Source organism: Papio anubis, chromosome 8, assembly GCF_008728515.1.
Source record: "Papio anubis isolate 15944 chromosome 8, Panubis1.0, whole genome shotgun sequence".
Classification (NCBI taxonomy): domain Eukaryota; kingdom Metazoa; phylum Chordata; class Mammalia; order Primates; family Cercopithecidae; genus Papio; species Papio anubis.
Window position 1 is genome coordinate 92,174,086 of NC_044983.1, and position 27,711 is coordinate 92,201,796.

The 27,711-nt window shown below is 38.6% G+C and overlaps 1 protein-coding gene across 2 annotated transcripts in view; it reads left to right on the top strand.

Annotated features, from left to right (window-relative positions):
* The window catches only part of CPQ (carboxypeptidase Q), a 502,651-nt gene that overhangs the window by 119,225 nt on the left and 355,715 nt on the right, over positions 1-27,711 (top strand). For both annotated transcript variants that reach the window (XM_031650077.1, XM_031650078.1), the window contains one exon: positions 24,939-25,403. In XM_031650077.1, the coding sequence (XP_031505937.1) occupies positions 24,971-25,403 (433 nt within the window). In that variant the 5' untranslated portion in view covers positions 24,939-24,970. Of the gene's footprint in view, positions 1-24,938; positions 25,404-27,711 lie in introns of those variants that run through there.

Consider the following 27,711-nt stretch of genomic DNA (forward strand, 5'->3'; position numbering starts at 1 on the left):
CCTGCAAAGTAGGAATTGTTATTATTCCCCCAGTTACATAGAGGGGAACTGCAATTTACAGAGGTTAAGTAATTTGGTCCAAGTCACACAGCTAGTCCTAGTATACCTAGGACTATACTGCAGTTGGAACTCAAGTTTCCCTGCTTTCAGACTTCAGCCCTAGCCATGTGGGTCCCTCGTGGTTTTATTGGACTGAGCCTATGAAGATATTCAACATAGCATAGCTCAGAAAGGCTGTTCCATTTCTCATGATTCCCTGAGCTGTGATTACAAACTCTCCTTGTGATTCTTATGGCTCTGGGGCATATTGTCAAGGGTAAAATTTGGAGCTGTATGGGTAAGAAAGGCAGGGAAAGTGAAGGGGACTAATATTTACTGAATGCTTACTATATGCCCAGTGGCCATTAGAAACCCATATCACAGGAACCTTGTAAGTCTGGTATTATCATTTCCACTTTATGGAGGAGGAAACGCAGGTTCAGAGAGGTAAAGAACTGTATGCAAGATTCTAAGTGGAAGAGTCAGGATTTTTAGCCAGGTCTTTCAGACCTTATAGCCCATGTTTTCTCCTCTATGCTTAAGTAGGAGTGGGCTCAGTGGTGATGTTTCAAGGGCTAATGTTGATGTTTTAAGGGCTAATGAGAAGGAGCAGTATTTCTAAAGGGCTTAAGGAGGATTTTAAGGAACAGAGATGAATTTAGACCCTGGTGATTATAAGGCATTATAATCAGTACTCTGGAGCCCTATAAAGGAACTCATAAGAGAACCCAAGGAGAAGAAAAACTGTGGCAAGTTTTAGGCTACATTGCCTAGCTTATATCACAATGCCAGCAGCCTTCAACTGAAATACATAGGAACTGGGACTTAAAAACCAGCAAAAACACATTGGTAAACATCATAATGACACACACATTTAGGAAAATGATGTTTTTAATTTCAAATTCTATGGAGCCTTGCCTTATACAGTCAGTGCTGGGAAGTTGTGGTGTACCAGGAAATGATTTACATTTTAGCCTTAGGCAAAAATATGGAACTTGTAATTATGTCGGAGAGAGGCAAAACCTTCTAGATTTTACAGCTTTAAAGCTGTAAAAGTCTCAGTTAGGATGTGTGTTGATTAAACTGTGGTGTGGCTGAGCATTTTGCCTGAAACTTCATAGGGAATAAGCAGCTGTTAATGACTTTCAGGTAAAAACCTTCCTTCTAAATCTTTAATGCAATATTGTCAAAGTGTGGAAGTGGTGGGTGACAAGCATTTTCTTGTTCCTTCTAAGGCCTTCCTGATCCAAGGTAGTTTTGAGCACAGAAGGCTGTGCTTGTTAGGCTTTTGGCTCGTGGGAAGAAAGCTGCACATCAGCTCCTGATACACATGAGCTAGCCTGAACTCTGTGATGACCATCAGATGCAGATAAACTGCCAGACAGAGAAGCTGTCTTGCAGATATGACTTTGCTGCCTTCAAGAGCAGGGCTTTCTGCACCTATGCTCTAAGCACCCTTAGTTTTCCTCTCCCAGTGGTCCTGGAGTGATTTCTCTAATGGGGAGCCTCCTCTGTAAGGTCTACAAGGTGACTGGTAGATTGATTGCCCTACTCTCAGGAATGGGAGTAGGGGATTTAAGGGGGAGGATGAAGAGCTTGCCTGTTTTCTTTGTTATTCCTCTGCCTGAGAGAGGTAGACTACAGTGGTAGTTCAAAGAACTGGCTCTGCAGTCACAGATCTGGGTACCAATCAAGGTTCTGTCCCTCATTTTCTGTGTGACCTTGAGCACATCACTTATCATCTCTAAGGCTCTTTCTCATCTTTTAATGCTTCATTCATAATGCCTGGTTCACAGGATTGTTGTGGGAATTAAATGAGACAATGTGATATTAAGTCCTTAGGACTTTGTAAAGTTGAGATAGTATTATAACTGTTACCTCTGCTAACAGCATCAAACCTTGGGTCTAATCAGGGCTCAGTCTTTTTACTATTTGTGTGACCTTCCTAACCATTTTGCCATTCTGTCTCCCTTCTGAACGTAGCAAATGTAACTAGCTTGCTTTGGCCTTTAATAGAATTCATCAGCCACAGATCTCTGTGAGCCACTTGCTCTATAGCAGGGAAGGAGTATGTGTGTCTGGCATTGGGGGCTTGCCAAGAATATTTGCTCAATAGCTATGCTATTATACTATCACGTGCCGCTGTGGCTTTATAGGAAGTATATCCTGGATGGTCATTACATATTATTTTTAGCTGGAGCTTAGTTTCCTAGAGAAATAAAAGTTTCATTTTTTAAGAATAGGCAATTATTTTGTACAAGTGGTTTATGGACACAGAAAGTTCATGTTCTTATCTTTTATGTTTGAATTAAGGCACTGTGTATGAGGTGTCCCTGAACACTGGAAGTCTAAAGAGCATGGATTTGGAAGTCAAAACTGGGTCCAGATTGCAGTTGTGATATGGACCACCTGTAAGAGCCTTAATTTCTTCCTGTGTGAACGTAAATAATACCTACCTCATGGGATTGAAAGAGAAAATAATATAAGAAAGCATCTATCATATTATGTAACACATAGTAGCCTCTCAATAACAGTTAGTGGTTACTATTTTGGGCAGATCCAAACATTATGTTAATAAACTTCAATGACTTCCACATTTTATTCTTTGGAGTGGCAAATTCTGTAGAGATATCTTAGGGGCTACAGAGGACGGTGATGGAGGGACTAAGGAAATAGTATCCATGCTCTCTGCCCCCCTTCCCAAGAAGCTCTGCTTATGTCTGTTTTGTATCTGGGCATCTGAGATTGTTTCACGGGGGAGAAAAAAGGCTTTATAAGTGCTTTCAGTTCAATTTATTAATTTTTCCCTCAATGAACCATACTTTTAGTGTTGTATCTAAGAAATCTTTGTATATCCCAAGGTCACAAAGGTTTTCTTCTAGAAGTTTTTATGATTTAGAGTTTTAAATTTAGGTGTATGATCAATTTTTTAGTCCATTTTTGTTTATGATAAGAGGTGTGGTGTATTAGTTTGCTAGGACTGCCACAAAGCACCACAGACTAAGTGGCTTAAAAAATAGAAATGTATTTTTTCACAATTCTTGAGGCTAGAAGTCTGAGATCTAGGTGTCAGCAGGGTTGGTTTCTTTTGAGGTCTCTTTCCTTGCCTTATAGATGGCCTTCTTCTCCCTGTGTCTTCATGTAGTCTCTCCTCTCTGCCTGTCCCTGTCCAACTTTCCTCTTCTTATAAAGTAACCAGCCATATTGGGTTAGGACCCACCCAAATGAACTCATTTTAACTTAATTGCTTCTTAAAGACTATTTCCAAATGCAGTCATATTCTGAGGTACTGGAAGTCAGGACTTTAACATATGAATTTGGAGGTTACATAACTGAGCTCATAGTTCATGGATGAAAGTGTTTTTTCCCATATGGATATTCAATTGTATTAGTGCGGTTTGCTGCAAAGAACCTCCTTTTTCACTGAATTGCCTTTATACCTTTCTCAAGAAATAGCTGTCCATATGAATATGGGTTGATTTCTGGATTCTCTGTTTCATTCCACTGAACTATTTGTCTATCTTTGCTCTAATATCATACTGTCTTGATTAATTCTGTTTTATAATACATTTTAGAATTGACAAACTGGACTTCTCCAAAATGAAACATTTCTGTTCTTCAAAAGATACTGTTAAGGGAATGAAAGGACAAGCCACAGACAGGGAGAATATATATATATATATAAATATATATATATATAAATATATATATAAATATATATAAAAATATATATATAAATATATATATAAATATATATATAAATATATATATAAATATATATATAAATATATATAAATATATATATAAAAATATATAAATAAATATATATAAATATATATATATATAAATATATGCACACACACGCACACACAGATTTGCAAAAAGTAGAGCTGATATGGGATTACTTATATCCAGAATATATAAAAAAACTCTAAGATATAAATAATAAGAAAGTAACGTAATAGAAAAGGACAAAAGATTTGAACAGATACTCCACCAAAAAAGATATGTGACTAGCAAATAAGCACATGAAAATATACTCAATATTATTAGTCATTAGAGAAATGTAAAGTAGAACCACAGTGAGACACTAATACACACCTATTAGGAATAGAAAAAGACTGACCATATCAAGTGTTGGTGAACATATAGAGGAACTAGAACTCTCATACACTTTTGGTGGGAATGTAAACCAGTACAACCACTTTGAAAAACAGCTTGGCAGTTTTAAAAAGTTAAACATATACTTACATGGTCCAGCCATTCTATTACTAGAAATGAAAGCATATGCCCATACAAAAAGTACAAATAAATGTTTATAGGAGTTTAATCTGTTATAGCCCCAAACTGGAAGCAACCCAAATCTCCATCAATAAGTGATTGGATAAATGAACTGTGTTATATCTATGTTATTCTGCAATAAAAAAGAATGAACTATTAATGAATGTTACCACATGAGTGAATTCCAAAATAAATATGCTGGATGACAGAAGCTGGGTATAAGATGCAAACATGCTAAATGATTCCATTTGTATCAAATTCTAGAACATGCAAACTAATGTACAATAACAGAAAGCAGATCAGTGGTTTCCTTGTGCCAGTGGTAGAAGGGTAGGAGGAAATGAATACCAAGGGGCATGAAGAACCTTCTGGGAGTGTTCCTTACCATATGTTCATTATCTTAACATATATTCATTCAGTTAAGGAACATATGTTCATTATTTTAACTGTGATAATGGTCTTACAGATGTAAACATATGTCAAAACTTATCAAATTATGTATTTTAAATATGCACAGTCTGTTATATGTTAATTATATTTCAATACAGCTGCTAAAAAAGTGATAAAAAAAAATTTGGGCCAAATATGAAAAACCCAAGACTAAACTGAAAAATTACAAGACTGTTACTGATCAATGTTCAGGCCTATTAAAATTTCCCCTATCCCAATGGCACTTGGACAACTATTTTTCTTGTATACTTTAGGAAGTAGCCAATTCAGACAGGGGACTAAAAAGAGACTCTTCACAGTGCTTACTGAGAGCCCCAAAATACAGCATGAAACCACCCAAATGCCAAGACGAATTGAGAAAGGTTGACTTTTTTCTGTAGAGTTCAGTACCTTTGAATTAAATTGTACGTTCAGCTTTGGTTCTAGTTAGTTGCTAGAGGCTACTTTTTTCAAGTCCACAATTGGCTTCCCCAACTGGGTGTGAAATTCAGTAAAACCAGCCTTTGCACCTGCCTTTGTTAAAATCTGTACCTAAATTGTCTGGAACAAGAAAGAACAGTAACTAGAAGCAGATTTATTGCAGTCTGGACTTAGTTGTTTGGGTGACCTCTTTTTGCTGGTTTTCTGGGTTGATTAGACTTTGCTAATTGACAGAGCATTAGGGGCGATAGCCCAGACAGAGCCACTCTGCTCTGGACTTGGACTTGGTACAAGCATTCCTGGTGGTCAAGTCATGTATTTTCTAGTTTGGAAACAGACATTGGAACAGGACTGCTGGAGCAGGATTGCAGGGTTCTATGGTGGAGAAGCTATAATGACTTTCAAACACATGGGCTAAGGTGATTTGGCTCTCTTTTCATTCCCATCTCTAAAAGAAAGAACCCACCAAAGTTCAGAGCATCTTAAACATTTTGAAGTTGTGACATTGAGTGTGAATAATTGGTGTCTGTGGGACTCTAAAGGTGAAAGCAGGGCTTACTAGTGCTTCTTATTATTTAACAGAGAAGAGCCTGGAAAAAAAAAAACCCTATAGTCAGACATAAACATTTCAACCTTATTTATTTTCAACCAGGGAATAGTTAATACCATGATGCTGTATAGTTACTTGCATTTAAACATCCTATTTCACAGGTCCAAACCCATGTTCCACATAGTAGTAGTATAATAGTACCATGGAGACTATCCAGTAGGATCCTGAAAGTCTTCTTACCCACTCCTTTCCATTTTGCTAAGCACTTGGTTAAATTAAAATTCCAGAGACAGCATGGAACAGTGGATTCTCAGTTGGGGCCCCCCATTCATCAAGCACACACAGGCCAGGCAATGCATTTAGCCCTGGAGATACTGAAGTAAGGGATTGCCTCTGCCTTCAATGAACTTTTGGTCTAGAGATGGAGGCTGAGAAATAAACAGGCAATTCTAATGCAGAGTGTTGTGTAAGATGGAGAAAGTCCTGAACAGTAATATGAGAACCTGTAGGAGGCCCTCCCAGTCCAAACCATGAGGGTCAGGCAAGGCTTCCCAAAAGGTGAATAAGAGTTACCTCCTCAAAGAAGTGGGGGAAATTGTCTCTTACTACTGTATGACAATGAGCAAATCACTTAAATTCTCTGAATCTCTCTTTTGGAAGAAATGACATCCTTTACCGGTTGCTTTTGAGGATTAAATCAGATGAGATATATTAAAGTCCTTAGCCCAGTGCTTGCTAGGGGAAAGGTCAATATTGGTTTTCATCTTTCCTTTCTTTTTTCCTCCCCTCCTACCTCCATCAAGTGGGGAGTGTGACTTCCGTGGCACATTACACAGAGGTGACTTTTGGAGGGCTTTTAGTTGTCATATCTGTCACTCAGTGTTTATTTCCTGCTTCTAGTTCGTTAGGGCCTTTTTCTTCTGATGCTGGCTTGGGCTGTGTTTATGTCTTTCGTGTGCTTCTGTGACACTTCATCAGTGGAAGTGGCTGGCCCTCTGAGCAACCGCTGGAGGCAGAGGGAAGATGGGAATCAAATACAGCCTCTGTAGGGCGGTGTGGAACAGAACAGCAGTGTGGCCCTGTGCGTGTGTCAGGGGCAGGCAGCAGCCATCATCTGTCCTCATGCCCTGCCTGTGGGGACCGGTGAGAAAAGAATGTGTTAGTAACCAAGTGGAGAGGAGAGAGAGCTGAATGCTAAGTGGAGAATAAAATCATCTTCAAGTATAACTCAGGTTTACTCTGGAGCTGTGTATCCTACAAATAGTACAGTATTCCCACTCTTGGCTGGGCCCTAGCTGCCGTGAAAGCAAATGGTGTAACAGACTTTAGGGGGCGTTCTGACTGGCCAGCAGGCATTTCTGATGCAGGGAAGCAATGCAGAAAACTCCAAGGCAAGCTGGGTACACTTTGCTTTCTCTCGCTCTGTGTATCCTTTGGTTTATTTTTCTGGGTACTCTCCGCTCCTAAGAAGACTGTGCTCTTTCCAAACTGAAATCACCTTCTTATGTTGCAAATCCTCCTAACCTTCAGATTTTTTTTTTTCCTGCACAGCTGTCACAACAAACTTCCCCTCATCCGCTACTAAATGTATCAGACACTGTTGTTCAGTCTGTGAGCTGCCGACTCATTACCCGAGGGCTTTCCAATAGAATCTGATGTTATCCAAAGCTTCTCATCTGTTTCAAAGGGGACAATTTCCTGCGTTCTCTGGAGGGAAATCAAACGCACTACATTTAGGAAGTAGGACGGTCCTTCACAGATTTAGTAGACCTCAAGGCAATTATGGGCTGACTATTCCCAGCTTAGTGTTTCCTCACCTCATTTCCCGTAACAGCGACTGGAGTGACCTGAAGATGGGCTTTTTGTCTTTCCAGTGAGACCTCGGGAAATAAATCACAAAAATCAAGATAAGCTGTGGTACCTTTGATTCCCCTCTGTCCTCCTCCCAAGCCGTTTTTGGCACTCCCTAGAGGAAACCAGTTCTCCTTTCCTCTTTCGCTTTTGCAGTGGGCACCTGGGCTCCAAGTACCTTTTGTTTTTTAAGTCCATCCTCATCATCCTTTAAATTATACACTGACTCTCCTGATAAATATGATTCTCTTTTCAACAATTAGTCTTTGGATATAGAAGTTGCTGGTGAAGAAAAATCCCTTTCAGCTGGCTACTTATGCTTTTTTTTTTTTTTTTTTGAGACGAACTCTCACTGTTGCCCAGGCTGGAGTGCAGTGATGTGATCTCAGCTTACTTCTGCCGATGCTTCCCGGGTTCAAGTGATTCTCCTGCCTCAGCTTCCCAAGTAGCTGGGATTACAGGCACGCGCCACCACGCCCGGCTAATTTTTGGTATTTTTAGTAGAGACAGGGTTTCACATGTTGGCTGGGCTGGTCTCGAACTCCTAACCCCAGATGATCCACCCACCTCAGCCTCCCAGAGTCCTGGGATTACAGGTGTGAGCCACCGTGTGCGGCCCCATATTTCTTTATACTAGTTCTTTCCTCCCTTCTCACCTCCAGCCTGGGATGTAGTTTCCACCATGGTCTTTTTATTCCAGACTCCAAATTCGTCTCTCTCCAAGTGTCTTCCTAATTCCCTTTTTTAAAGTTACCTTTTTAATTTCCTGCTATGAAACACCTGCTGTATCATCTTACTTCCGCCACTTCCTAGAAAACTTGTTTTATGAATGTTCTTTCTCCTCAGTATAATTTTCCTGGCTGTGCCCTGATGTAGTGCTACAATAGTTTTATTTTACATTGACTGATTAAGCACTTTGAGTAATTGTTTTAGCTCCATTATGGCTAATCTATTTGGCTTAACAGCTTTTTTTTTGCAACCTTTGATTAATGTCTGACCATTGGGACAGAGAGGAATTGGCGCATTAATTTCCCCTTGACACTATGGAGAGCTGCTCTTTTTCCTGTGCAAGAGCCTGAAGCAACAGATGCTCTGTGTTCCTATTGCAGGGGAGAGCACACACTGTTGCAAATAAGTTTGTGTTCTCAGTCAGTGTTTGCGAATGGTTCTGTGTGGCAGCCATTTCATAGCAGAGAGCAAATGTTAGGATTTAGGGAAAATTGTACCAGCATATCAGATTTTAAAACGGAATGGTGAATTTTTGTTAACAGTGTGTAGCTAGACGGCGTTTTCTTTCTAAGCTCATGAAACTTAACAGCTGTTTAGTGAAGCAGTATTTTCATATATGCCTGTTTGACAGGTTTAATAGCAAATTTTGCAGTAAGTGACTTGCTGAACAGGCCTTCTGGCTTGGGCTGTAACAAGAACTGTATTTGCAGCAAGATTCATTGAGGGGCTTTCTGCTTTAGTGTTTATGGGATGGGGAAGCCTGGCTAAAGTTAGGAAAACTGAAAGGCATGATCCAAAGGAAATTACTAGTATCTCTACCAGACTCTTCCTCAGAACTTGTTATTAACGAGTTTAGGGGAAGATAACATGGGGAAAACATACTGTTTAGCAATTGAAACACATGAGTACAGTCAGCTTACTGTAACCCATTATTGCTTGAATGGTAATTGAATCTATATATCTCCAACTTTATAGTTTTCTGCAGCAGAATCTCTGAAAGACTTCTGCACTTCATCTGATTCAAGGAGGCCTATATTCTCTCCCCTGTCTCTGGAAAGGCTGCTGTGCCTTGTAATAGCTTTTTAATGTTGCCAGATCGAAGACAAATGCTTCACTGGTTTTATTGGGAGAAATAAAGTACTTCCTATTACTCTTATGTTGGGGGTATCCAAGTCTTGGGAAACTAGCACTTTATGAGGTTAGAATCCCATTTCCTTTCTTCCCATTTTTCAGTTCTCTCAGATCGTAGGATCTCAGAATCACTCATTCCTAGGGCTACCCACTCTGTGTTTGGCTCCTAAGTACGTTTTTCATGATTTATCTGTACTCTTATTGATTGCATGTGCTTAGTTATAACTGCTGATTGTGGGTGTGTGCATGTGTGACAGAATCACAGATCATAGACCCCTGTTCTCCAGGGCAGCCACCCTCATGGTCAGCCCAGCATCCTCAGCTAACAAAAGGAGCAAGAGCTGTTTCATATCCTCTTTGGATTTCAGTATAGATTTTGCAAGCCATGAATACAAAATTTGTCTAGAGTTTGTAGTTGGTTCTGTTTATTGGAATTTTTTTTTTTTTTTTTTTAAGACAGGATCTGGCTCTGTTGCCCATGCTGGAATGCAGTGATGTGATCTTGACTCTGTGCAGCCTTCACCTCCTGGGCTCAAACGATTCTCACGCCTCAGCCTCCAGAATAGTGGGGACTACAGGCACATGCCACCATGCCTGCCTAATTTTTGCATTTTTGTGGTGGGTGGATAGAGATGGGGTTTCACCATTGTTTCTTAAGCAGCATGAAGCGAGCTTCATATTTGTTCGTCTCAGTCCCATCGTGATGTAGGTCAAAAGCAAGTTACATTCAGCTAGCTGTATGGCAAAGATGCCTCCTTTTGAACAGTAAGAATTTAGGCTTTGTTGTTTTATACATTCAGGCAACTTGAAAGGGATAAAAGAAAGGTGGAGAAAAGAATAGTAAAGTGAGCTTGATTAATTTTCTAAGAAGGCAAACTAAAACCTCACATGTAAACAGTAAGATGTCGGGGACACAAAATGAGTTAGCCCATGTTGCTAGGATGAGGAGGGATAGCAGAGAAATGGCCATATGATGTCTGAGAGTGTGGCCAGTGGGAGGAGAGGGGTCTACTGGTGGACTTCTCTCAGCGGGTTATCACCTCCACACTTTCTCATCCAGAGCTCCTGGGATTCCCTTTAGGAAAGAATCATTATACCATTTGCCCTGCTCCCATCATCTCACTAAACTTCTATCACTGTAGTAACTCCAAGAACCAGTGAGACAAGAAGGAGGACTGTCATGAGCTGCCTCTGCACAACTGTTGAATTCAATTTTCTTTCTTCAGTACTCCTTCTCCCATGTTTCTCTAATGCCCATACTTTATTCAGGATGTCATGTTCAGTAGCAGAGACATTTGAAATAAAGCTTCCTTATCATGGCTCTTAGGAAAAGTAATGGCAAAACTATTGGATACAGGTGAATTCTAGTCCAGTATGGTAGGAGAGGTGAGTTTGGAATGGTCCTTTTTACATATCCTGCAGTCTGATTCTAATAAAAGTAGACACAGTTCTGGTACACTACTCTGTGGTTATTTCCAGAAATATAAATGAGTGTTGTTATATATATACACACACACACACACATATATGTATACACACACACACATATGTATATACATATATAAATGTTTAAACTTTTAAAAAATCAAGTAGGTAGGACTTCCTTTTTCTTTTTTAAATAATAACTATGGAAGTACAGAAATAATACAGAGAGATTCTATTGTGATCTTTACCTAGCTTCCCCAGTGGAACATCTCTACAACTCTAGTAGAATGTCAAAACCAGGAAATTGCCATTGGTATAATCTATAGACTTTATTTAGGTTTCAGCAGCTGTTTCTAGGTGGGACTTTCTAAGGATTGCAAACCCCATGACTTTTTCTTTTTAAGCAGATAGAATTGAGGGTGCAGTGGAAGCAAAGGCTTATGTCTGGTCTCTTCCTTTCTTTCTGTATTGCCCTCCTATCCCCCATCATGTGAAAAATAGATACTGGAAAACTCATATCAAAAAGTACAGTCTGGATGCTTACTTTGCAAGGTAGTATGTTAGGTGCCCAGGAGGACATGAATGACTATAAGAAGAAATGGTTCTGTATTTTGGAACCATTTGTTTACACAGAAAGATCCAGCTCAAGACAGTACCTATTTACAAAGCATGTAAGATGTATTCAGTACTGTTCTTTGGGTTATAAAGAGGGAACTATTCTTCAGTGTAGAATGTACATCCACTTCTCCTCCCTAATCATATGCCTGGTGGCTGTGCTAGAGCCTTTCAAAACTAATTCAGGTATCACCTCCTATATTGCCTACCTATGTTCACTTACTACCACATTTTTAGTAGGCATGAGTACCTACTAACTGTCGGTTCCATACTAAATCCCAGGAGTTCGAACATGGATTCTACACATTCTCTACCCACAATGAGTTCACAGTTTAGTGGGAGACAGAGACATTTAAGGAGGAAAATGCAGTAGAGTGTTATCAGAGGTATAAGTAGAGGTATGAGTAGGGTATATCTTGAATGCTGTGGCATTTGAACAAAGGAGGAAAAAAATGAATTTCTTTTGAAGAGAGATAACTGTTGTAACAAAGAGAACATATGAGAAGAGGAGGCTGGAGGCAGGGAGATCAGTTAGGAGATTATTGTGGTAGTTCAGGTTGAAGCAAGATGACTGAAACAAAGGTGGAGAGGAAGGCCCATGGGAAGGGATGGGTTTGGGGGCTACTTAGGAGTTAAATTTAAGAGCACTTACTGATTAACTGACTATAGAGTTGTAAAGAGAGTGAGGTGTCCAAAATGGTCCCAGATGATGGGGTGGTGGAAGTGCCATGCACCAAAAGGGAGAGTCTGGGAGAAGAGCAGACTCTGGAGGAAAACTCGTGACAGGGGTGTGGACGTATTGAGTTTGGGGTGTCTGTGGGATGTCCAACCTGAGAGAGCTCATTCACTTATAGATGAGTTCAAATGATAGATGGTGCCTTGGTGTGAATGACTTTGCCAGTTAAAGTATGTAGTAGGACAAGAAGATCAAGGAGAAAGCCTTAGGAATTACTAAAACTTAAAGGACAGATGGGGAAAGGGACCCTGCAGAGGAGAGTGAGAAGCAGAGCAGGGCGAGAGGAAAAAGAGTATTTGGAAGGAGAGGCAGTCAACAATATAAAATGTTTTACTTGTCAGATATGATCAAAATGGAAATGTTTTCATTGGAGTTAGGGACAAAGGACACCCTTATTGATCTGTGTGAGTTCAATTTCAGCTGGCTGGTTGCAGGAGACAGCAAAACAGTAGATCAAGTGGTGATTTTTAACTATGAAACAGTTAAGAGTTTGGTATAAGGCGATTTAGTTAAGTGCTAACATGGAGTGTAAAGAAAAGTGTAATTGATATTAATTATTTAAGAAAATCCATAATAGAATGTTACAGCAGAAATGCAACCCCATTTTTAAATATAAAGAGAGATTTCAAGTACATTGTTCAAGGTCAAGCGTCTAAAGAGGAACAGCCAGGACCAGGTCCCAGGTCTGTTTACTCCCTTTATCAAAGAAACTTCTGGATAGACTGTAGTTTAAAGGAGCAAATAAATGTCTGGTGCAGAAAAAGTGATTGTTAAAATGATGAATCAGAGCTGTATAATTCTATTGTGAAATATAACTACTTGTTTGATGAATTTATTCATTTATTCTATAAATATTAATAGATATTGTGCTATTTGTTTAATATGCAAAGACAAATAAACACATTCGTTGTAGAGAACATGCTTAGTGAATTTTATAAAAGTAAAATATTATTGCCATTAAGTGATGTAGTCTAGCAGGGTGACAGACACAAAAATGGTAGCATACAATGTGCAATTGGAAAGGCAGGAAATAGTTCTGCCTGGTAGTTGGAGACTAGTGAGCTGGATCTTGCATCATGATTGTGATTTCTCCAAATGGAGAAAGGATTAAAGGGAACTTTCAACAAAGGGAACAGTATGAGCAAAATCAGACCAGTATAAAGAATGTCTGTCACTTCACAGACTGTTAAACAGCCTGGTGGGGATACGATATAAAGGTAGGGAAACAACAAAGAATTGTTGTGAAGACTAGAAAAGTATTAGTTTGTTTGTGCTGCTGTAACAAAATACCTGAGACTGGATAATTTAAAAAGAACAGAAATTTGTTTTCTCACAGTTCTGGAGTCTGGGAAGTTTAAGATCAAGGCACCAGCATTAGGTGTCTGATGAGGGCTGCTTTCAGCCTCCAGGATGGCAACCCTGTGACTGCATCCTTTGGAGGGGATGAATGCTACATCCTCACACATGGAAGGGACAGGAGAGCAAGAGAGTGCTTCCTTCAACTTCTAGCCTTTTCATAAAGGTATTAATCCCATGCATGAGGGCAAAGCCCTCATGAATCACCTCCCAAAGGCCACACCTCTTAATACTGTTGCAGGGGATTAAATTTCAACATGGGCTGGGCATGATGGCTCACACCTCTAATCCCAGCACTTTGGGAGGCTGAGGTGGGCAGATCCTCTGAGGTCAGGAGTTTGAGACCAGCCTGACCCACATGGTGTAACCCTGTCTCTACTAAAAATAGAAAAATTAGCTGGGCACAGTGGTGCATGCCTGTAATCCCAGCTACTCAGGAGACTGAGACAGGGGAATCACTTGAACCCATGAGGCAGAGATTGCAGTGGGCCGAGACTGTGCCATTGCACTGCAGCCTGGGTAACAGAGTGAGACTCAGTCTCAAGAACAAAAAAAAAAGAAAAGTTTCAACATGAATTTTGGAGGGGACACCATCTCAAACCATAGTACAATTGATAACCATAATACTAAACAGTAAATAGTGGGGACAGATGTTTTAAGCCAAGGTGTCCTTTGATCTGTGCTTAAGATAAATCTGGTGGCAATATGGCAGATGAGTTGGAAAAGGACCTCTGTTTAAGGCAGTGAGATGTGTGCAGAAATATGTCACATGAGTGATAATGAGGTTGTGAGCTAGGGAAGTGATGGTAAGAGTGAAGAGGAGGGAAGTTAGTCAAGAAAGAATTTGAAGGCAGAATTACAGGCAGGGTTTGCCAAGTGTTCACCTGTTCTTCCTGAGGGAAAAAGAAGAATCCAAAAAAACCCCTCAGTCATTTCTAACTTATTGACTAGGGTGGGGAATAAAGGGAGAGCAAGTTTGGAAAGGAAGATTCTGAGTTTGGTGTTGGATATTTAGAATTTCAAGTACTTTGGGAAATCTAGGTGGACCATACATGAGATCCTAAACACAGCATAGTCATAGGCCTTGCTTGTGGTGTTAAGTAGTATAACAATATATTTAATTATGGATCCCCAAGAAGCACTTAAAAGTAGTATATAAGTTGGAAATGTATTCAGATACACGGAACAGAAAATCTGACTTAGCAGCTAAAACAAAGAGTTTATTTTTCTCACATACGGGAAAGTTGGTGATGCTAGTGTTGGTTCAGCTGCTCAGTGATAGCAAGACCAGTTCTCTGGGACTCACCATCATGGTTATAAATAGCTGATACAGCTCTAGAAACATGACCACTTTCTTCTCAGGTGCTTCTGTTTGGGTCTGTTTGGGTAAAACTGGGTCACAAGGCCTCCTCTGGCTGGAAGGTTGGCTGGAAGAGTGGGAGGAAAATTGTTGAATTCACTTAAATATGTACTTTCCCATCCTATTAGACATAATTCCTCTTTTTTTAAAAAAATAATTTGTAATGCCTCCTTTATTCTGAAATAAACATCACAGACAATCTGCTTATGTATATTTTTAAATAAATATATTATCCTAACTGTAATATAAAGGAATAATTAAAGGAAAGTAATTTATAATTATTTCAAAATGTGAATTCTAAGGCATGACTGCACTAGAAGGCATAGTGAAGAAGTCAGATTCTTGCATGGTGAATGTGACAGCAACATATGCAGATGATACAAGGGTATAGTAATGGTGTTTCCAGTACCATAGGCAGCATATTCATTTGTGTTTTACTGAAAAGATGACCAATTTTGGGTCAAGTTCGGCACAAAACACAGCATAGTCTTCTCTTGATATACAAGATAGTTGTTTCTTGAAAGAGTCAACTTGCATCAAAACTGCACAACAACAATTGTGTATTCGTATACACAATAGAGTTATGTTCAAGGCCAAGGTAATAGGTTTTCCACATTTAGAAAGCTATTTGGAATGTAGGAGAGTTCTTAATACATAGATTGTCCCCCACATAGCTGTATGTCTAGTGTCCCCGGCCTCTGCCAACTAGTTACCAGTAGAATCCCCATACCATGGTGACAAGTAAAAGTGCTCCCCCCACATATTCAAAATGGCCCCTAGGGGCACCATCATCCGTATTAAAAACAACTGGCTTAGATTAATGGGACTGGACACTTTGTACTCCAAACCAAGTGGAAGTTGGTTAGCAAGGGAAAGGGGGAATGGATATTGAATAGGGAATGAAGTGTCTACCAATAGTAGGAACTGGGTTTTCCTTATGTTTATATCTTTTCCTAAATTCTTGCAGAATTCCTTGCATATAGTGAGTTCTCAATAAGCTTTCTTGAGTGACTGAATAAATAATTGGAATGTAAGCTATGGGAAATGGAAACTCAGTATTATGTGAGCTTTGAATTTAATAAAGGCAAAAATCTTCCTTAAGATACTTAAAGGGCTAACTACCATAAATCCAGGAATGTTATCAGAAGTTGGGAAGTGAACTTTGGTGTGCCAGTGTCTGTGCTAGGATTTAGCACTTCTGGACTTTCTGTTTGTTACACATTCTAGACTGAAGACTGAGGGTTAAGTTTATATCAGTGAATCCTGTTCAGGAATGGAGGGTTTAGGGGAAATATTTAAGTTTTCATGTAAGTAGTATAGAAGAAAAAGTAACTGGCACAATAAAAGATCAATAAATCTCAGGCTTTAAATCTTACTCCCTCTGTCTTTTAGCACATTCTCTTTCCACTGTGTTCTTTTCCACTTCTGTTTGTCTATTCACTCTGGTATTTTTATCATAGTCTGAGACATTTTCAAATGATAATTTTTAGGAGAAATATTTAGAAATAGAATCAAAGGGCTTTGTTTTGTTTCCTCAAAATATAAACCTATTATTAGAATATAATTCACAGTATGAGAAATGTAGATTTTGCTTGAGTTTGCTTCCAGATTTAAGTAGAAAAGAAAGAAAATGACATTATAAAGAATTTTATCTCTTTTTTTGTGAAAAAGATAATCTGTAACTATGGGCTGTGAAGACAATATATGAAAAGCAAATCTTTTTCAAACAGTGCTCCAAAGTTGCCTTTGAATATATAACTTCTGAATTCAAAAGCATGATACAGCATGGGTTTTTTAAAAGAGTAGTTGTTTAACATTTTGAAGGGTATAACATTTGATAGTTCCATACTTTGAATTCAAGTGAAGAAACAATAACTTCAACCTTTTGTTTATAAGAATAAGGAATACTAAAAAATGTTGTGTAGTTTAAGTTTAGACATTTCAAGTAGTCCTATAATTTCTTGAGAGAGCAGTAGAGTTTTTTTTCAATTAGTTTATTAGTATTTTAAGGATTTTAAATGGAAGAAAATCTTGAGTGTCTTTGTAAATGAATTGCATCTTTTATAGGCACAGATGACTTTCACAGCATTTTTTTCATCCCCATGGCAACTTTACAGTATGTGGCCTATGGAGAAAATGACAAGTAGGTAGATGATGAGTTGGGGAAAATGGTGGAAGGTACAGCAGCAATAGGAAGGAAGTACTCCCCAAGATTTGCTTGAAAACATCTACTTTGGTTTTTTATTTTTTTTGAGACAGGGTCTTGCTCTGTCGCCCAGTCTAGTGTGCAGTGACGCGATCTCGGCTCACTGCAAGCTCTGCCTCCCGGATTCACGCTATTCTCCTGCCTCAGTCTCCCAAGTAGCTGGGACTACAGCCGCCCGCCACCATTCCTCTGATCTTCACTACCTGCTGTCTCTTTAGCATAGATAATTTATCCATTGCCACATCGAGATAAGGACAACATATGAAGTTCCTCAAAATTTCCAGTTAAGCCATTATTACCTATATGGTTATTCCCTAAAAGTTTCACACTAAAGTAAACAAGTGTTTTTGGTCATTTCATGCCAACAAACTGATGGCCCTTGATCATCATCCTTTGAACTGACTCCAGATCTAGAATGAATTTTCCAGTGTATAGTGACCCTAAGTCTGTGTCTTAGGAAAGAACTTTTTTTTTTTTCTGGGCTCACTGCAAGCTCTGCCTCCCAGGTTCACGCCATTCTCCTGTCTCAGCCTTCCGAGTAGCTGGGACTACAGGTGCCCACCACCACACCTGGCTAATTTTTTGTACTTTTAATAGAGATGGGGTTTCACCATGTTAGTCTTGATCTCCTGACTTCGTGATCCGCCCACCTCAGCCTCCCAAAGTGCTGGGATTACAGGCGTGAGCCACCAGCCTGGCCAGGAAATAACTTTTTAAGGTTGCCCTAGAATACCGATCATGATTAAGTTTTATTCTGTCTATATATTTCATTATTTTAATTTTATAATACATTTCTGTTTCTTGCTTAGAATTTATAAATTATGTATCAGATTATGATTTCTGTGTTTTAAAAATACCTATTATATCTTATAGTGATTTTCTTAAGTGGAATGCGATATATCAATATCTTGTTCCATTTTTGTGACTTCTCCAAGTATAGATCACTAGTAATATTATTTTCTACTATTTATTAATGGAAAACTACCTTAGTTGGGCTAATGTAACTATCTAAAGACAATAATAATAAAATTCTATAGTGCTGTTAGAGAGATCATAATTATGCATTCCAGCTGGGGATTACATCAATTATTTTTAGATTATATTCCAGGGAAAACCGGGTTTTGAGTCAACTAACACCCATTTATTGTTCACTTATGTTGAGGGTTCTAGGTGATTTCTCATGTAGCTCATTGTTTTGTGCCTTCAATCTTAGTAAATCTTCCAAAGTGCTGCTGATATACTCAGGGAAAACTAATTTTTTTAAAAGATTATCTTTTAAATTAACCTCCTTTTAAAAATAAGCATTATTATGTTTGTGGAATTTGAAAATACAGTCTAGTTAAGGTATTTAGAATAACACTCAGTTTCTGTTTTAAAGTGATTATATCATTTTAGTGTCAAAATTAATTTAATTGACCGTATAAGGAGACATTAAGTATTATTACAAAAATGGCATATTATGGCCAAGTGTGGTGGCTCATGCCCGTAATCCCAGTACTTTGGAAGGCCAAGGTGGGTGGATCACGAGGTCAGGAGATGGAGATCAGCCTGGTCAATATGGTGAAACCCCGTCTCTACTAAAAATACAAAAATTAGCTGGGCATGGTGGCAGGCACCTGTAATCTCAGCTTCTCGGGAGGCTGAGGCAGGAGAATTGCTTGAAATCAGAAGGCGGAGATTGCAGTGAGCCGAGATTGTGCCACTGCATTCCAGCCTGGATAACAAGAGTGAAACTCCATCTCCAAAACCAAAACCAAAAACAAACAAAAAAAAGGCATGTTATTTATTAATACGAGTGACATACATGCGAAAGGATATCTGACTTAGGCAATGTTATTTTCTGGACGTATTTTTTTAACTAGACTATGACCTAAGTTCCGGCAGTCCCTCTAGAAAGGGTACCATTCCCTCTTCTCTGCTTGCTGAGCCATTTCCTAAGACTGTCTTCAGATGTTATGTCTTCTCTAGAGCTTTTCAGCATTCCTTTTGTTCTACTTTTTGCTCTCATGGTACTCTATGCATGAGAATGTTTGAGTATATATATATTATTATAGTTATTTGCCCCTCAAACTGCATTTGGGTTTTCCTCATTGATTTTCTATTTCATGTAAATACGTATGGTTTCCTATAAAAAAAAATACAATTTGTAATCCTCCAGGAAGTCTGTGTCAGTCAGTCAAATTACCTGGTTGATTATAGTTTCTGGTTTACCTGCTGCCTGGGAATCAAAACACAGATCTTAATTAACTTTCTACAAAGCAAGGATATGGACTAGGGATCACTAAGCTCTCCTATATATCTCTACAATGGTGTCATTATGTGATTCTAATCCATCACTAGAAATGTATTGTGAAATAGTTAATTAATGTTTGCAGAATGCTTAGAGAACTTTTAATGAGAAGTAGATATTTGTGGTTAGTGCTAATGAATAGATGTCTTATGAACCTTTTCTTTTGCACCAACACCACATTGGAAAAATGTGCTTTCAAGAATAAATTGCAATCTGGTGAAATTTTGTTATTAACTAACAAAATGTAGCTTTTAAAAACAAGTATCAATATAGTGGCTTTAGTGGCTTTAGAAACCAGGACCCTATGCAAGTAAATAGTTGTAATAAAAAGGGAAGCCAACAGCAGTGTATAGTTTTCATAATTTTTCAAAACATTTTAAATATGATAGCAACTTTTTACTCTTACAGCTTAGTTGTGAAGGAGGCAAGGCCAGTACTTTTATAGTCTAGGGAAGCTAAGACCTAGAGAGATTAAAGGCTCATTTATTTCTTAAATAAAAATGTATTGAGTGCCTATATTTGAGTATAACAATTGAAGGTGCAGTGTTGAATAATATACCCTACTTGACTTTGATAGTAAGGGAGACAGGTTTATAAACAAACATATTAGCTGATAACATAGTTAATTATGGTAGAAACACAGAAGATGGTGCAAATAACTCCGGGGTGTTGTTTAGTGAGCCTTTACAGAAGAGGTAGTTTTTAAAGCATTTTCACTAAAGAGTAAGTGTAGGCACTGGCCAGATGAAGGGGAGGAGGTGAGGAGAAGGGTCTTTCAATAAAAGAGAATGAACATATGTAAAGACCCAGAGTTACGAAAGAGCCTGTGCATTTGAAGAACAGCGTGAAGTTCAATGCAGCTAGAGCATTATTGTCCAATATAAATATGAACACAAATGTGCAATTTAAATTTTTCTAATAGCCATACTACAGAGTAAAAAGAGACAGGTAAAATCAATAATAACACATTTTATTTAACCCAATATATCTGAAATATTTTTTTTTCAACTTAAGTCATTAAAATCAAATCAGGTGAATATTTAACACAAAACAGTTCAGTTTGTCTTCCTTCCTTTCTTTTCTTTTCTTTCTTCCTCTCTTTTTCTTTTCTTTCTTTTTTTTTTTTTTTTTAGGGACTGGATCTCGCTATATTGCCCAGACTGGCCTTCCTGCCTCAGTCTCCCAAAGTGTTGGGATTACAGGCATGAGCCACTGCCCTCAGCCTAAGACATCTCAGTTTGGACTAAACACATTTCAAGGGCTCAATGTATAGAAACTTAGCAATGCATGTGTATGTATGTGTGTGTCAGAGAGAGGAAGAGAATGAGAATGAAAATCTGTGTGCTCTAGAGGGGGAGGAGGATAGATAAGGTTGAAGTAGTTGTTGGAGTCATATTTTTAAAGGCTTTGCATGCTGGCTTATTTTAGAATTTTTTCTTAAAATTTAGTAGTGAAGGAACAGTTTTGAAAATTTTGAATTTGTTATAGACTAATGCTTTTGCAAAATAACAATAAATTAGAAAGGTGAAAGTAAAAAGACATACAAAGAGAGGCATCATTTTTAAATCATTAAATTTGACAGATGTTGTCTTAGTCTAGTTTGTGCTGCTATAACGGAATACCACAGACTGGATAGTTTATAACTAACAGAAATTAATTGGTTTACAATTCTAGAGCCTAAAAAGTACAAGATTGAGGGGCCACATCTGGTGAGGGCCTTTTAGCTGCATCAAAACTTTGCAAAAGGCATCACATGGTGGAAGGGCAAGAGAGGGAGAGAGAAAAAGCAAGAGGGGGTAAACTCACTCCCATGATAAAGAACCCGTTCCCTCAATAAAGGCATTTGTCCTTTCGTGAGGGCAAAACCATCATGATTTAAACACATCTTAAAGGTCCCACCTTCCAAGACCATTACGAAAGCAATTAAATTTCCACATGGATTTGGAGGGACACAGTATTACTCCCCGCATGTTTTTCTTACATACAAAACGCACTTATTTCATCCCAATAGCTCCAAATTCTTAATTCTTTCCAGCACCAACGCAAAAGTCCAAAGTCTTATCTAAATCAGACATGGGTGAGACATAACACAATCCATTCTGAGGCAAATTCCCTTCTAGCTGTGAGCCTGTGAAATTATACAAGTTATCTATTTCCACAATACAATGGTGGGACAGGTATAGGATAGACATTCCCGTTCCAAAATGGATAAATAGGCAAGGAAGGGGTAACTGGTTCCAAGTAAGTCCAAAACCCAATGGGGACAACAACAGTAAATCTTAAGGCTCAGAAATAATTTTCTTTGACTCCATGCTGCCCTGCTTCCTGGACACACTGGGGCAGGGGTTGAGCCCCGAAGGACTTGGAGAGCCCTGCACCTAAGGCTTTGCTGGATGGTTGGAGTCTTATGCTTACAGCTCTCCCGGGCTGTCTTTGCGTGCTGGCTTTGCGTGCTGGTGTCTACAGTTCAGGAGTCTCAGGTGTGGTTCTGCCCCTGCAGCTTCACTAGACATCGCTTTAGCGGGGACTCTCTGTGGCAGCTCTGCTCCTGCAGCAGTTTTCTACCTGGATCCCCAGGCTGTCTGATACCTTCTTTAAAATCTAGGTGAAGGTAGCCATGCCTCCACAGCTTGTGAACTCTGTGTGCCTGCAGAATTGGCACCGTGTGGATACCACCAATATTTACTGCTTGTGCACTCTGGAGCAGAGGCCTTAGCTGCACGTGTGCCTGCTCAAGTCATGGCTGTAGCAGTTTAAGGGCACTGCACCAGAATGTGGGGAACAGACATTTGAGGAGGTGAGGTGCAGGGCAGTGAATTCTAAGGTCCCTTGGGTGCCTCTTCGGAAACTTTGCCCTCAAGATTCTAGCTTGTCTCAGAGATCCCTAAAGTGCCTTTGGGGTCATTTTCTCATTGTGTTGATGAATAGCACCTGGCTCTTTTCTAGCCATACAAACCTTTTTAGCAAATGGCTACTTGGCCACACCCTTTGTTTGCATGCCTAGGCACATATTTTTATTCTTTACATGGCCAGGCTCTGAATTTTCACAATTTTTATGTTCTATCTTCCCTTAAATTATAAGTACTGTCTTTAAATTATTTCTTTCCTCTCACATTCTATTATATACATTTAAAAGAAGCCACACAGCTCCTTCAGTATTTTGCTTAGAAATTTCTGGCTGGCGTGGTGGCTCACACTTTTAATCCCAGCACTTTGGGAGGCTGAGGTGAACGGATCACAAGGTCAGGAGATCGAGACCATCCTGGCTAACGCGCTGAAACCCCGTCTCTACTAAAAACACAAAAAATTAGCCAGGCGTGGTGGTGGGCACCTGTGGTCCCAGCTCCTCAGGAGGCTGAGGCAGAAGAATGCTGTGAACCCGGGAGGCAGAGTTTGCAGTGAGTCAAGACTGTGCCACTGCACTCCAGCCTGGGAGAGAGAGCGAGACTCCATCTCAAAACAAAACAAAACAAAACAAAAAGAAAATTTCTTCCATCAGATATTCTAGTTTGTCACTCTTAAATTCTGCCTTCTGTTAAAGCCCTCAGGCATGGACACACTTCAGCCAAGTTCTTTGCCACTTAATAACAAGGATGGCCTTTACTGCAGTTTCCAATACATTGTTCTTCATTTCCGTCTGAGACTTGGTTAGAATTGCCTGTACTGTCCATATTTCTGTCAGCATTCTGGTCATGAATCTCTAAGAAGAATCACTCAAGTAATCTCTAAGAAGTTCCAGACTTTCTCTCTTGCTCATCTCATCTTCTGAGCCCTTCCCAGAATTGCCCTTAATTCTCTATTCATTGTACTCTAGGCTTTTTCTAGGTTGCTCTTCCAAATTCTTCCGGCCTCGCCGCATTATCCAATTTCAAAGCCACTTCCACATTTTTCAGGTATTTGTTATAACAACCCACCTCTCTGGTACCAATTTTTGTCTTAGTTGTGTGTGTGTGTGTGTGTGTGTGTGTGCGCGCGCTGCTTTAACAGAATACCACAGACAGAGTAATTCACAAATAATGAAAATTTATTGGCTTTAGGGTTTCTTGCCACATCATAACATGGCAGAAGGCATCGCACAGAAGGAGGGCAAAGAGGGGATAAGAGAGATCAAAGGAGGCACAAACCCCCTCCTGCAATAACATTAGTTTATTCATGAAGGTGAAGCCCTTGTGTCCTGAATACCTTTTGAAAGTCCAACCTTATAATACCATCACAAGCGCAATTAAATTTCAACATGAGTTTTGAAGGGGAAAGATGTTCAAACGGTAGCAGACATACAGTTTATATAAAAGTGTCTAAACCAGTGATATCCAATAGAACTTTCTGTCATGATAGGAATGTTCTATCTGTGCTGCTTAATGTAATAGCCACTAGCCACAGGTAGCTATTGAGTACTTGAAATGTGGCTAGTGTGAATGAGAAAATGAATCCTTAGTTTAATTTAATTTTAGTTAATTTAAATTGAAGTGACCATATGAGACAATTGATTACTATATTGGACAGCATTGAATACATTTACTCTTAATCTCTGTATTTACCTATTGTGCATTAGTAAAAAAGTTTGTGCACTGGCATGGCCCACAAACCATGCTTTGAGTAGCACTATTTAAAGCGTGGACTGTAGTGCTAGAAAGCCTTTGTGTGTCTTTGGCAAACTGCTTAATCTCTTGGTGCCCCAGTTTCCTCATTTGTAAAATAAAGGTAATAATAAACTACCTAATAGAGTTGTTGTGAGGATTAAATGCATTAATGAATGTAGCATACTTAGCCCAAGGTCTGACACACAGCATGTTCTACATAAATGCTTCCTGTTATTGTTATTATCATTATTATTTTTATTATGTAGGTGGCGGATATCAAACAGTTAAGTGGTAACAAAGCCCAGTCTTTTTATTAATTCTCTGCTTTTTGCAGTAGCTTAGACTTTCTCCTTTTAAAAATATACCACAGTTTGTGGCATCTAGTGGCTTCCAATAAATATCTTTTGAACGTAAGTATAAAGTACTTTTCAAGCACAGATGAAGAAGCAATTATTTTTCTGAAGGGAGGATTGGTAAAAGTATTGAGAACAGATGACAGTTGAGAGGACCTCAGTGGATGAGTCTGACAGGCAAAGAGGAGAGGACACACCTGGCAGAGGGAGCAAGGATACCCATTTGGATTATACTCTATTTAGGAGACTATACAGCAGGTAACACTGCCTTAGCCCTATCACTGCTACCACCACTTCTTTCTCTCCTTCCCAGCTCTTTTCTTGATTTATCCTTTTAGCATATTTTAAACAGGATTAATAGGTAACATGTGATTCTACAGTTTTAAGGGAGGTCAATCATTGCCTCTTGTTCATTCCTCAGAGTAACAGTGTCCGAATTTTATGGTGGATGTTGGGCAGTGGTTGGGAAGGGAAGGGGAATGCTGCTTGAAAAGCAGTCCCTGGGTTATGAACAGGTAGCTGTGAGATTCTTTTCCCTTAAAACATAATGTTTCTTATTTATGTAGATTATCTTAACAAGAAAACCAACTGGAAAAAAATGAAACTCCTTATCTTCGCATTTTTTGGTGGTGCTCACCTTTTATCCCTGTGCTCTGGGAAAGCTATATACAAGAATGGCATCTCTAAGAGGACTTTTCAAGAAATGAAAGAAGAAATAGCCAGCTATGGAGATGTTGCTAAAGCAATTATCAACCTAGCTGTTTATGGTAAAGCCCAGAACAGATCCTATGAGCGACTGGCACTTCTGGTTGATACTGTTGGACCCAGACTGAGTGGCTCTAAGAACCTAGAAAAAGCCATCCAAATTATGTACCAAAACCTGCAGCAAGATGGGCTGGAGAATGTTCACCTGGAGCCAGTGAGAATACCCCACTGGGAGAGGGGAGAAGAATCGGCTGTGATGCTGGAGCCAAGAATTCATAAGATAGCCATTCTGGGTCTTGGCAGCAGCATTGGGACTCCTCCAGAAGGTATTGTTTGTCTTTTCAGTTTGATTTGCATTTTATAAAACTAATGTCCCTTGGTGTAATTGAGTACAATATGCATGATTCATATTATAATTTGGATAATTTCTTATTCCATTGGCTTAATGAGTTCTCTACCCTTTTTTGTCCTCCCATTTTTTTTACTTCTGTTTCTTTTGTGAAAGAGAACTGATCATGTTGGATCGCTTTTTAAATGTAGAATCTGTAGCTACTGGTCCATGATACTTACCAGCCCTATCATTTTGTAATTGCTATCTAGTTAAACATTAGCATCATTCTATGGATAATTGAAATATATATAAACAGGATACAAAAACTATGACTTCTTCCAAGTGACCTCAATGTGAATTATTTTTTAGAATTAATGAAATAGAGAATAGAACATTGCACTCTGAATTGATTTAATTATTTTTATAGAACTGAGGTTTCTACTTTAAGGAATTATCCAAGGTTGAGTTCTACCTTTACTTATAAGCACCCTGGATCAGCTTTATCAGATAATATACAGTAAATGCCCAGATCAGAGATATATAGCCAGTCATCAGGGAGCTATCAGTTAGCCTTGAATATATCCATGGGCTAATTTCCAGTGGCAGAAGAATGAGTTTCTATTCTTTTGACTTTTTTGGATGCCAAGAGAAAGGCCCAGTGAAGAAGTACATTGTCAGTTTAAAACATTGTTTATCCAGATATAATTCACATACTATGATGTTCACCCATTTAGAATGTACAAGCGATTTTTAGTATATTCACAGAGTTGTACAACCACCACAATCTAATTGTAGAACATTTTCATCACCACAAAAAGAAACTCTGTGACTATTAGCTGTCATTCTCCAGTCTACCTATATCCCAGGCCTAGGAAACCACTAATCTGCTTTCTGTCTTTATGGATTTGCTTATTCTGGGCATTTTATGTGAATGGAATAATACATTATATGATCTTTCGTGAATGCTTTTTTTCATGTAGCATACTGTTTTCCAGGTTCATATGTTGTCACATGTTTCAGTATTTCATTCTTTTTATTGCTCAGTAATATTCCATTTTATGAATGTATCACATTTTTATTTGTCCATGCATCAGTTGATGGACATTGAGATTATTTTCACCTTTTAGATATTATGAATAGAGCTGCTGTGAACATTCATGCACAAGTTTTTCATGTGAACATTTGTTTTCATTTCTCTTGGGTATAAAGCAAGAAGTAGAATTGTTGGGTCATATCTCAGCTCTGTGTTTAACTTTATGAAGTATTGCCAAACTGTTTTCTGAAGTGGCTGCACAGTTTTTTGTACCCACTGACAATGTATTAATTTTTCCATATGCTTGTCAACACTTGTTATTATCTGACTTCTTGGTTATAGCTATTCTAGTGGGTGTGGAGTGGTATCTCATTGTGCTTTTGATTTGCATTTCCCTAATGACAAGTGACGCTGAGCATCCTTCTATGTTCTCACTCACCCATTTGTTTACCTTCTTTGGAGAAATGTGTATCCAAATTCATTGCCCAGGTTTTCATTGGACAATGAGATTTTTATTATAGAGTTTTAAAAGCTTTTTTATGTATTGTGTATACAAGTCCCTTTTCATATATTTGATTTACTAATATTCTGTCCATTCTGAGGATTGTGTTTTTTTTTTTTTCTTGATGGTAATATTCGCTACAGAAATATTTAATCTTTGATTTAGTCCAGCTAATTTATTTTATTTCTTTGTTGCCTGTGCTTTTGGTGTCATATCAAACCATTGCCTATACCATAGTCACAAACATTTACTACTACTATTGTACTGTATTTAGGTCTGTATATCTTTACTCTCATCTCATATTTTCTTCTAAGAATTTTATGGCTGCTGTCCTTACATTTATATCTGTGAATTAATTGCATTAATTTTTGCATATGATAAATGATAAGGCTTCAGCTTTCTTCTTTTGAATGTGGTCATTCAGTTGTCTCAACTTCATTTGTTGAAAAGGCTATTCTTTCTCCTTTAATTCAGTGCATTACATTAATTTATTTTCAGATGTTAAAAAACATTGCATTACTGGTATAAACCCCACTTGATTATAATACATAATATTTTTTATATGGTGCTGAATTCAGTTTGGTAGTATTTTGCTTAATATTGCATTTATATCCATAGGGATATTGGATTGTAGTTTCATTTTCTTGTAATGTCTTTTTTTTTTGTATCAGAGTAAGACTGGCTTCATGAAATCAGTGGCAAAGTGTCACCTCATCTTCCATCCTTTGGAAGATATTACAAATGACTGCTATTAATTCTTTAAATTTC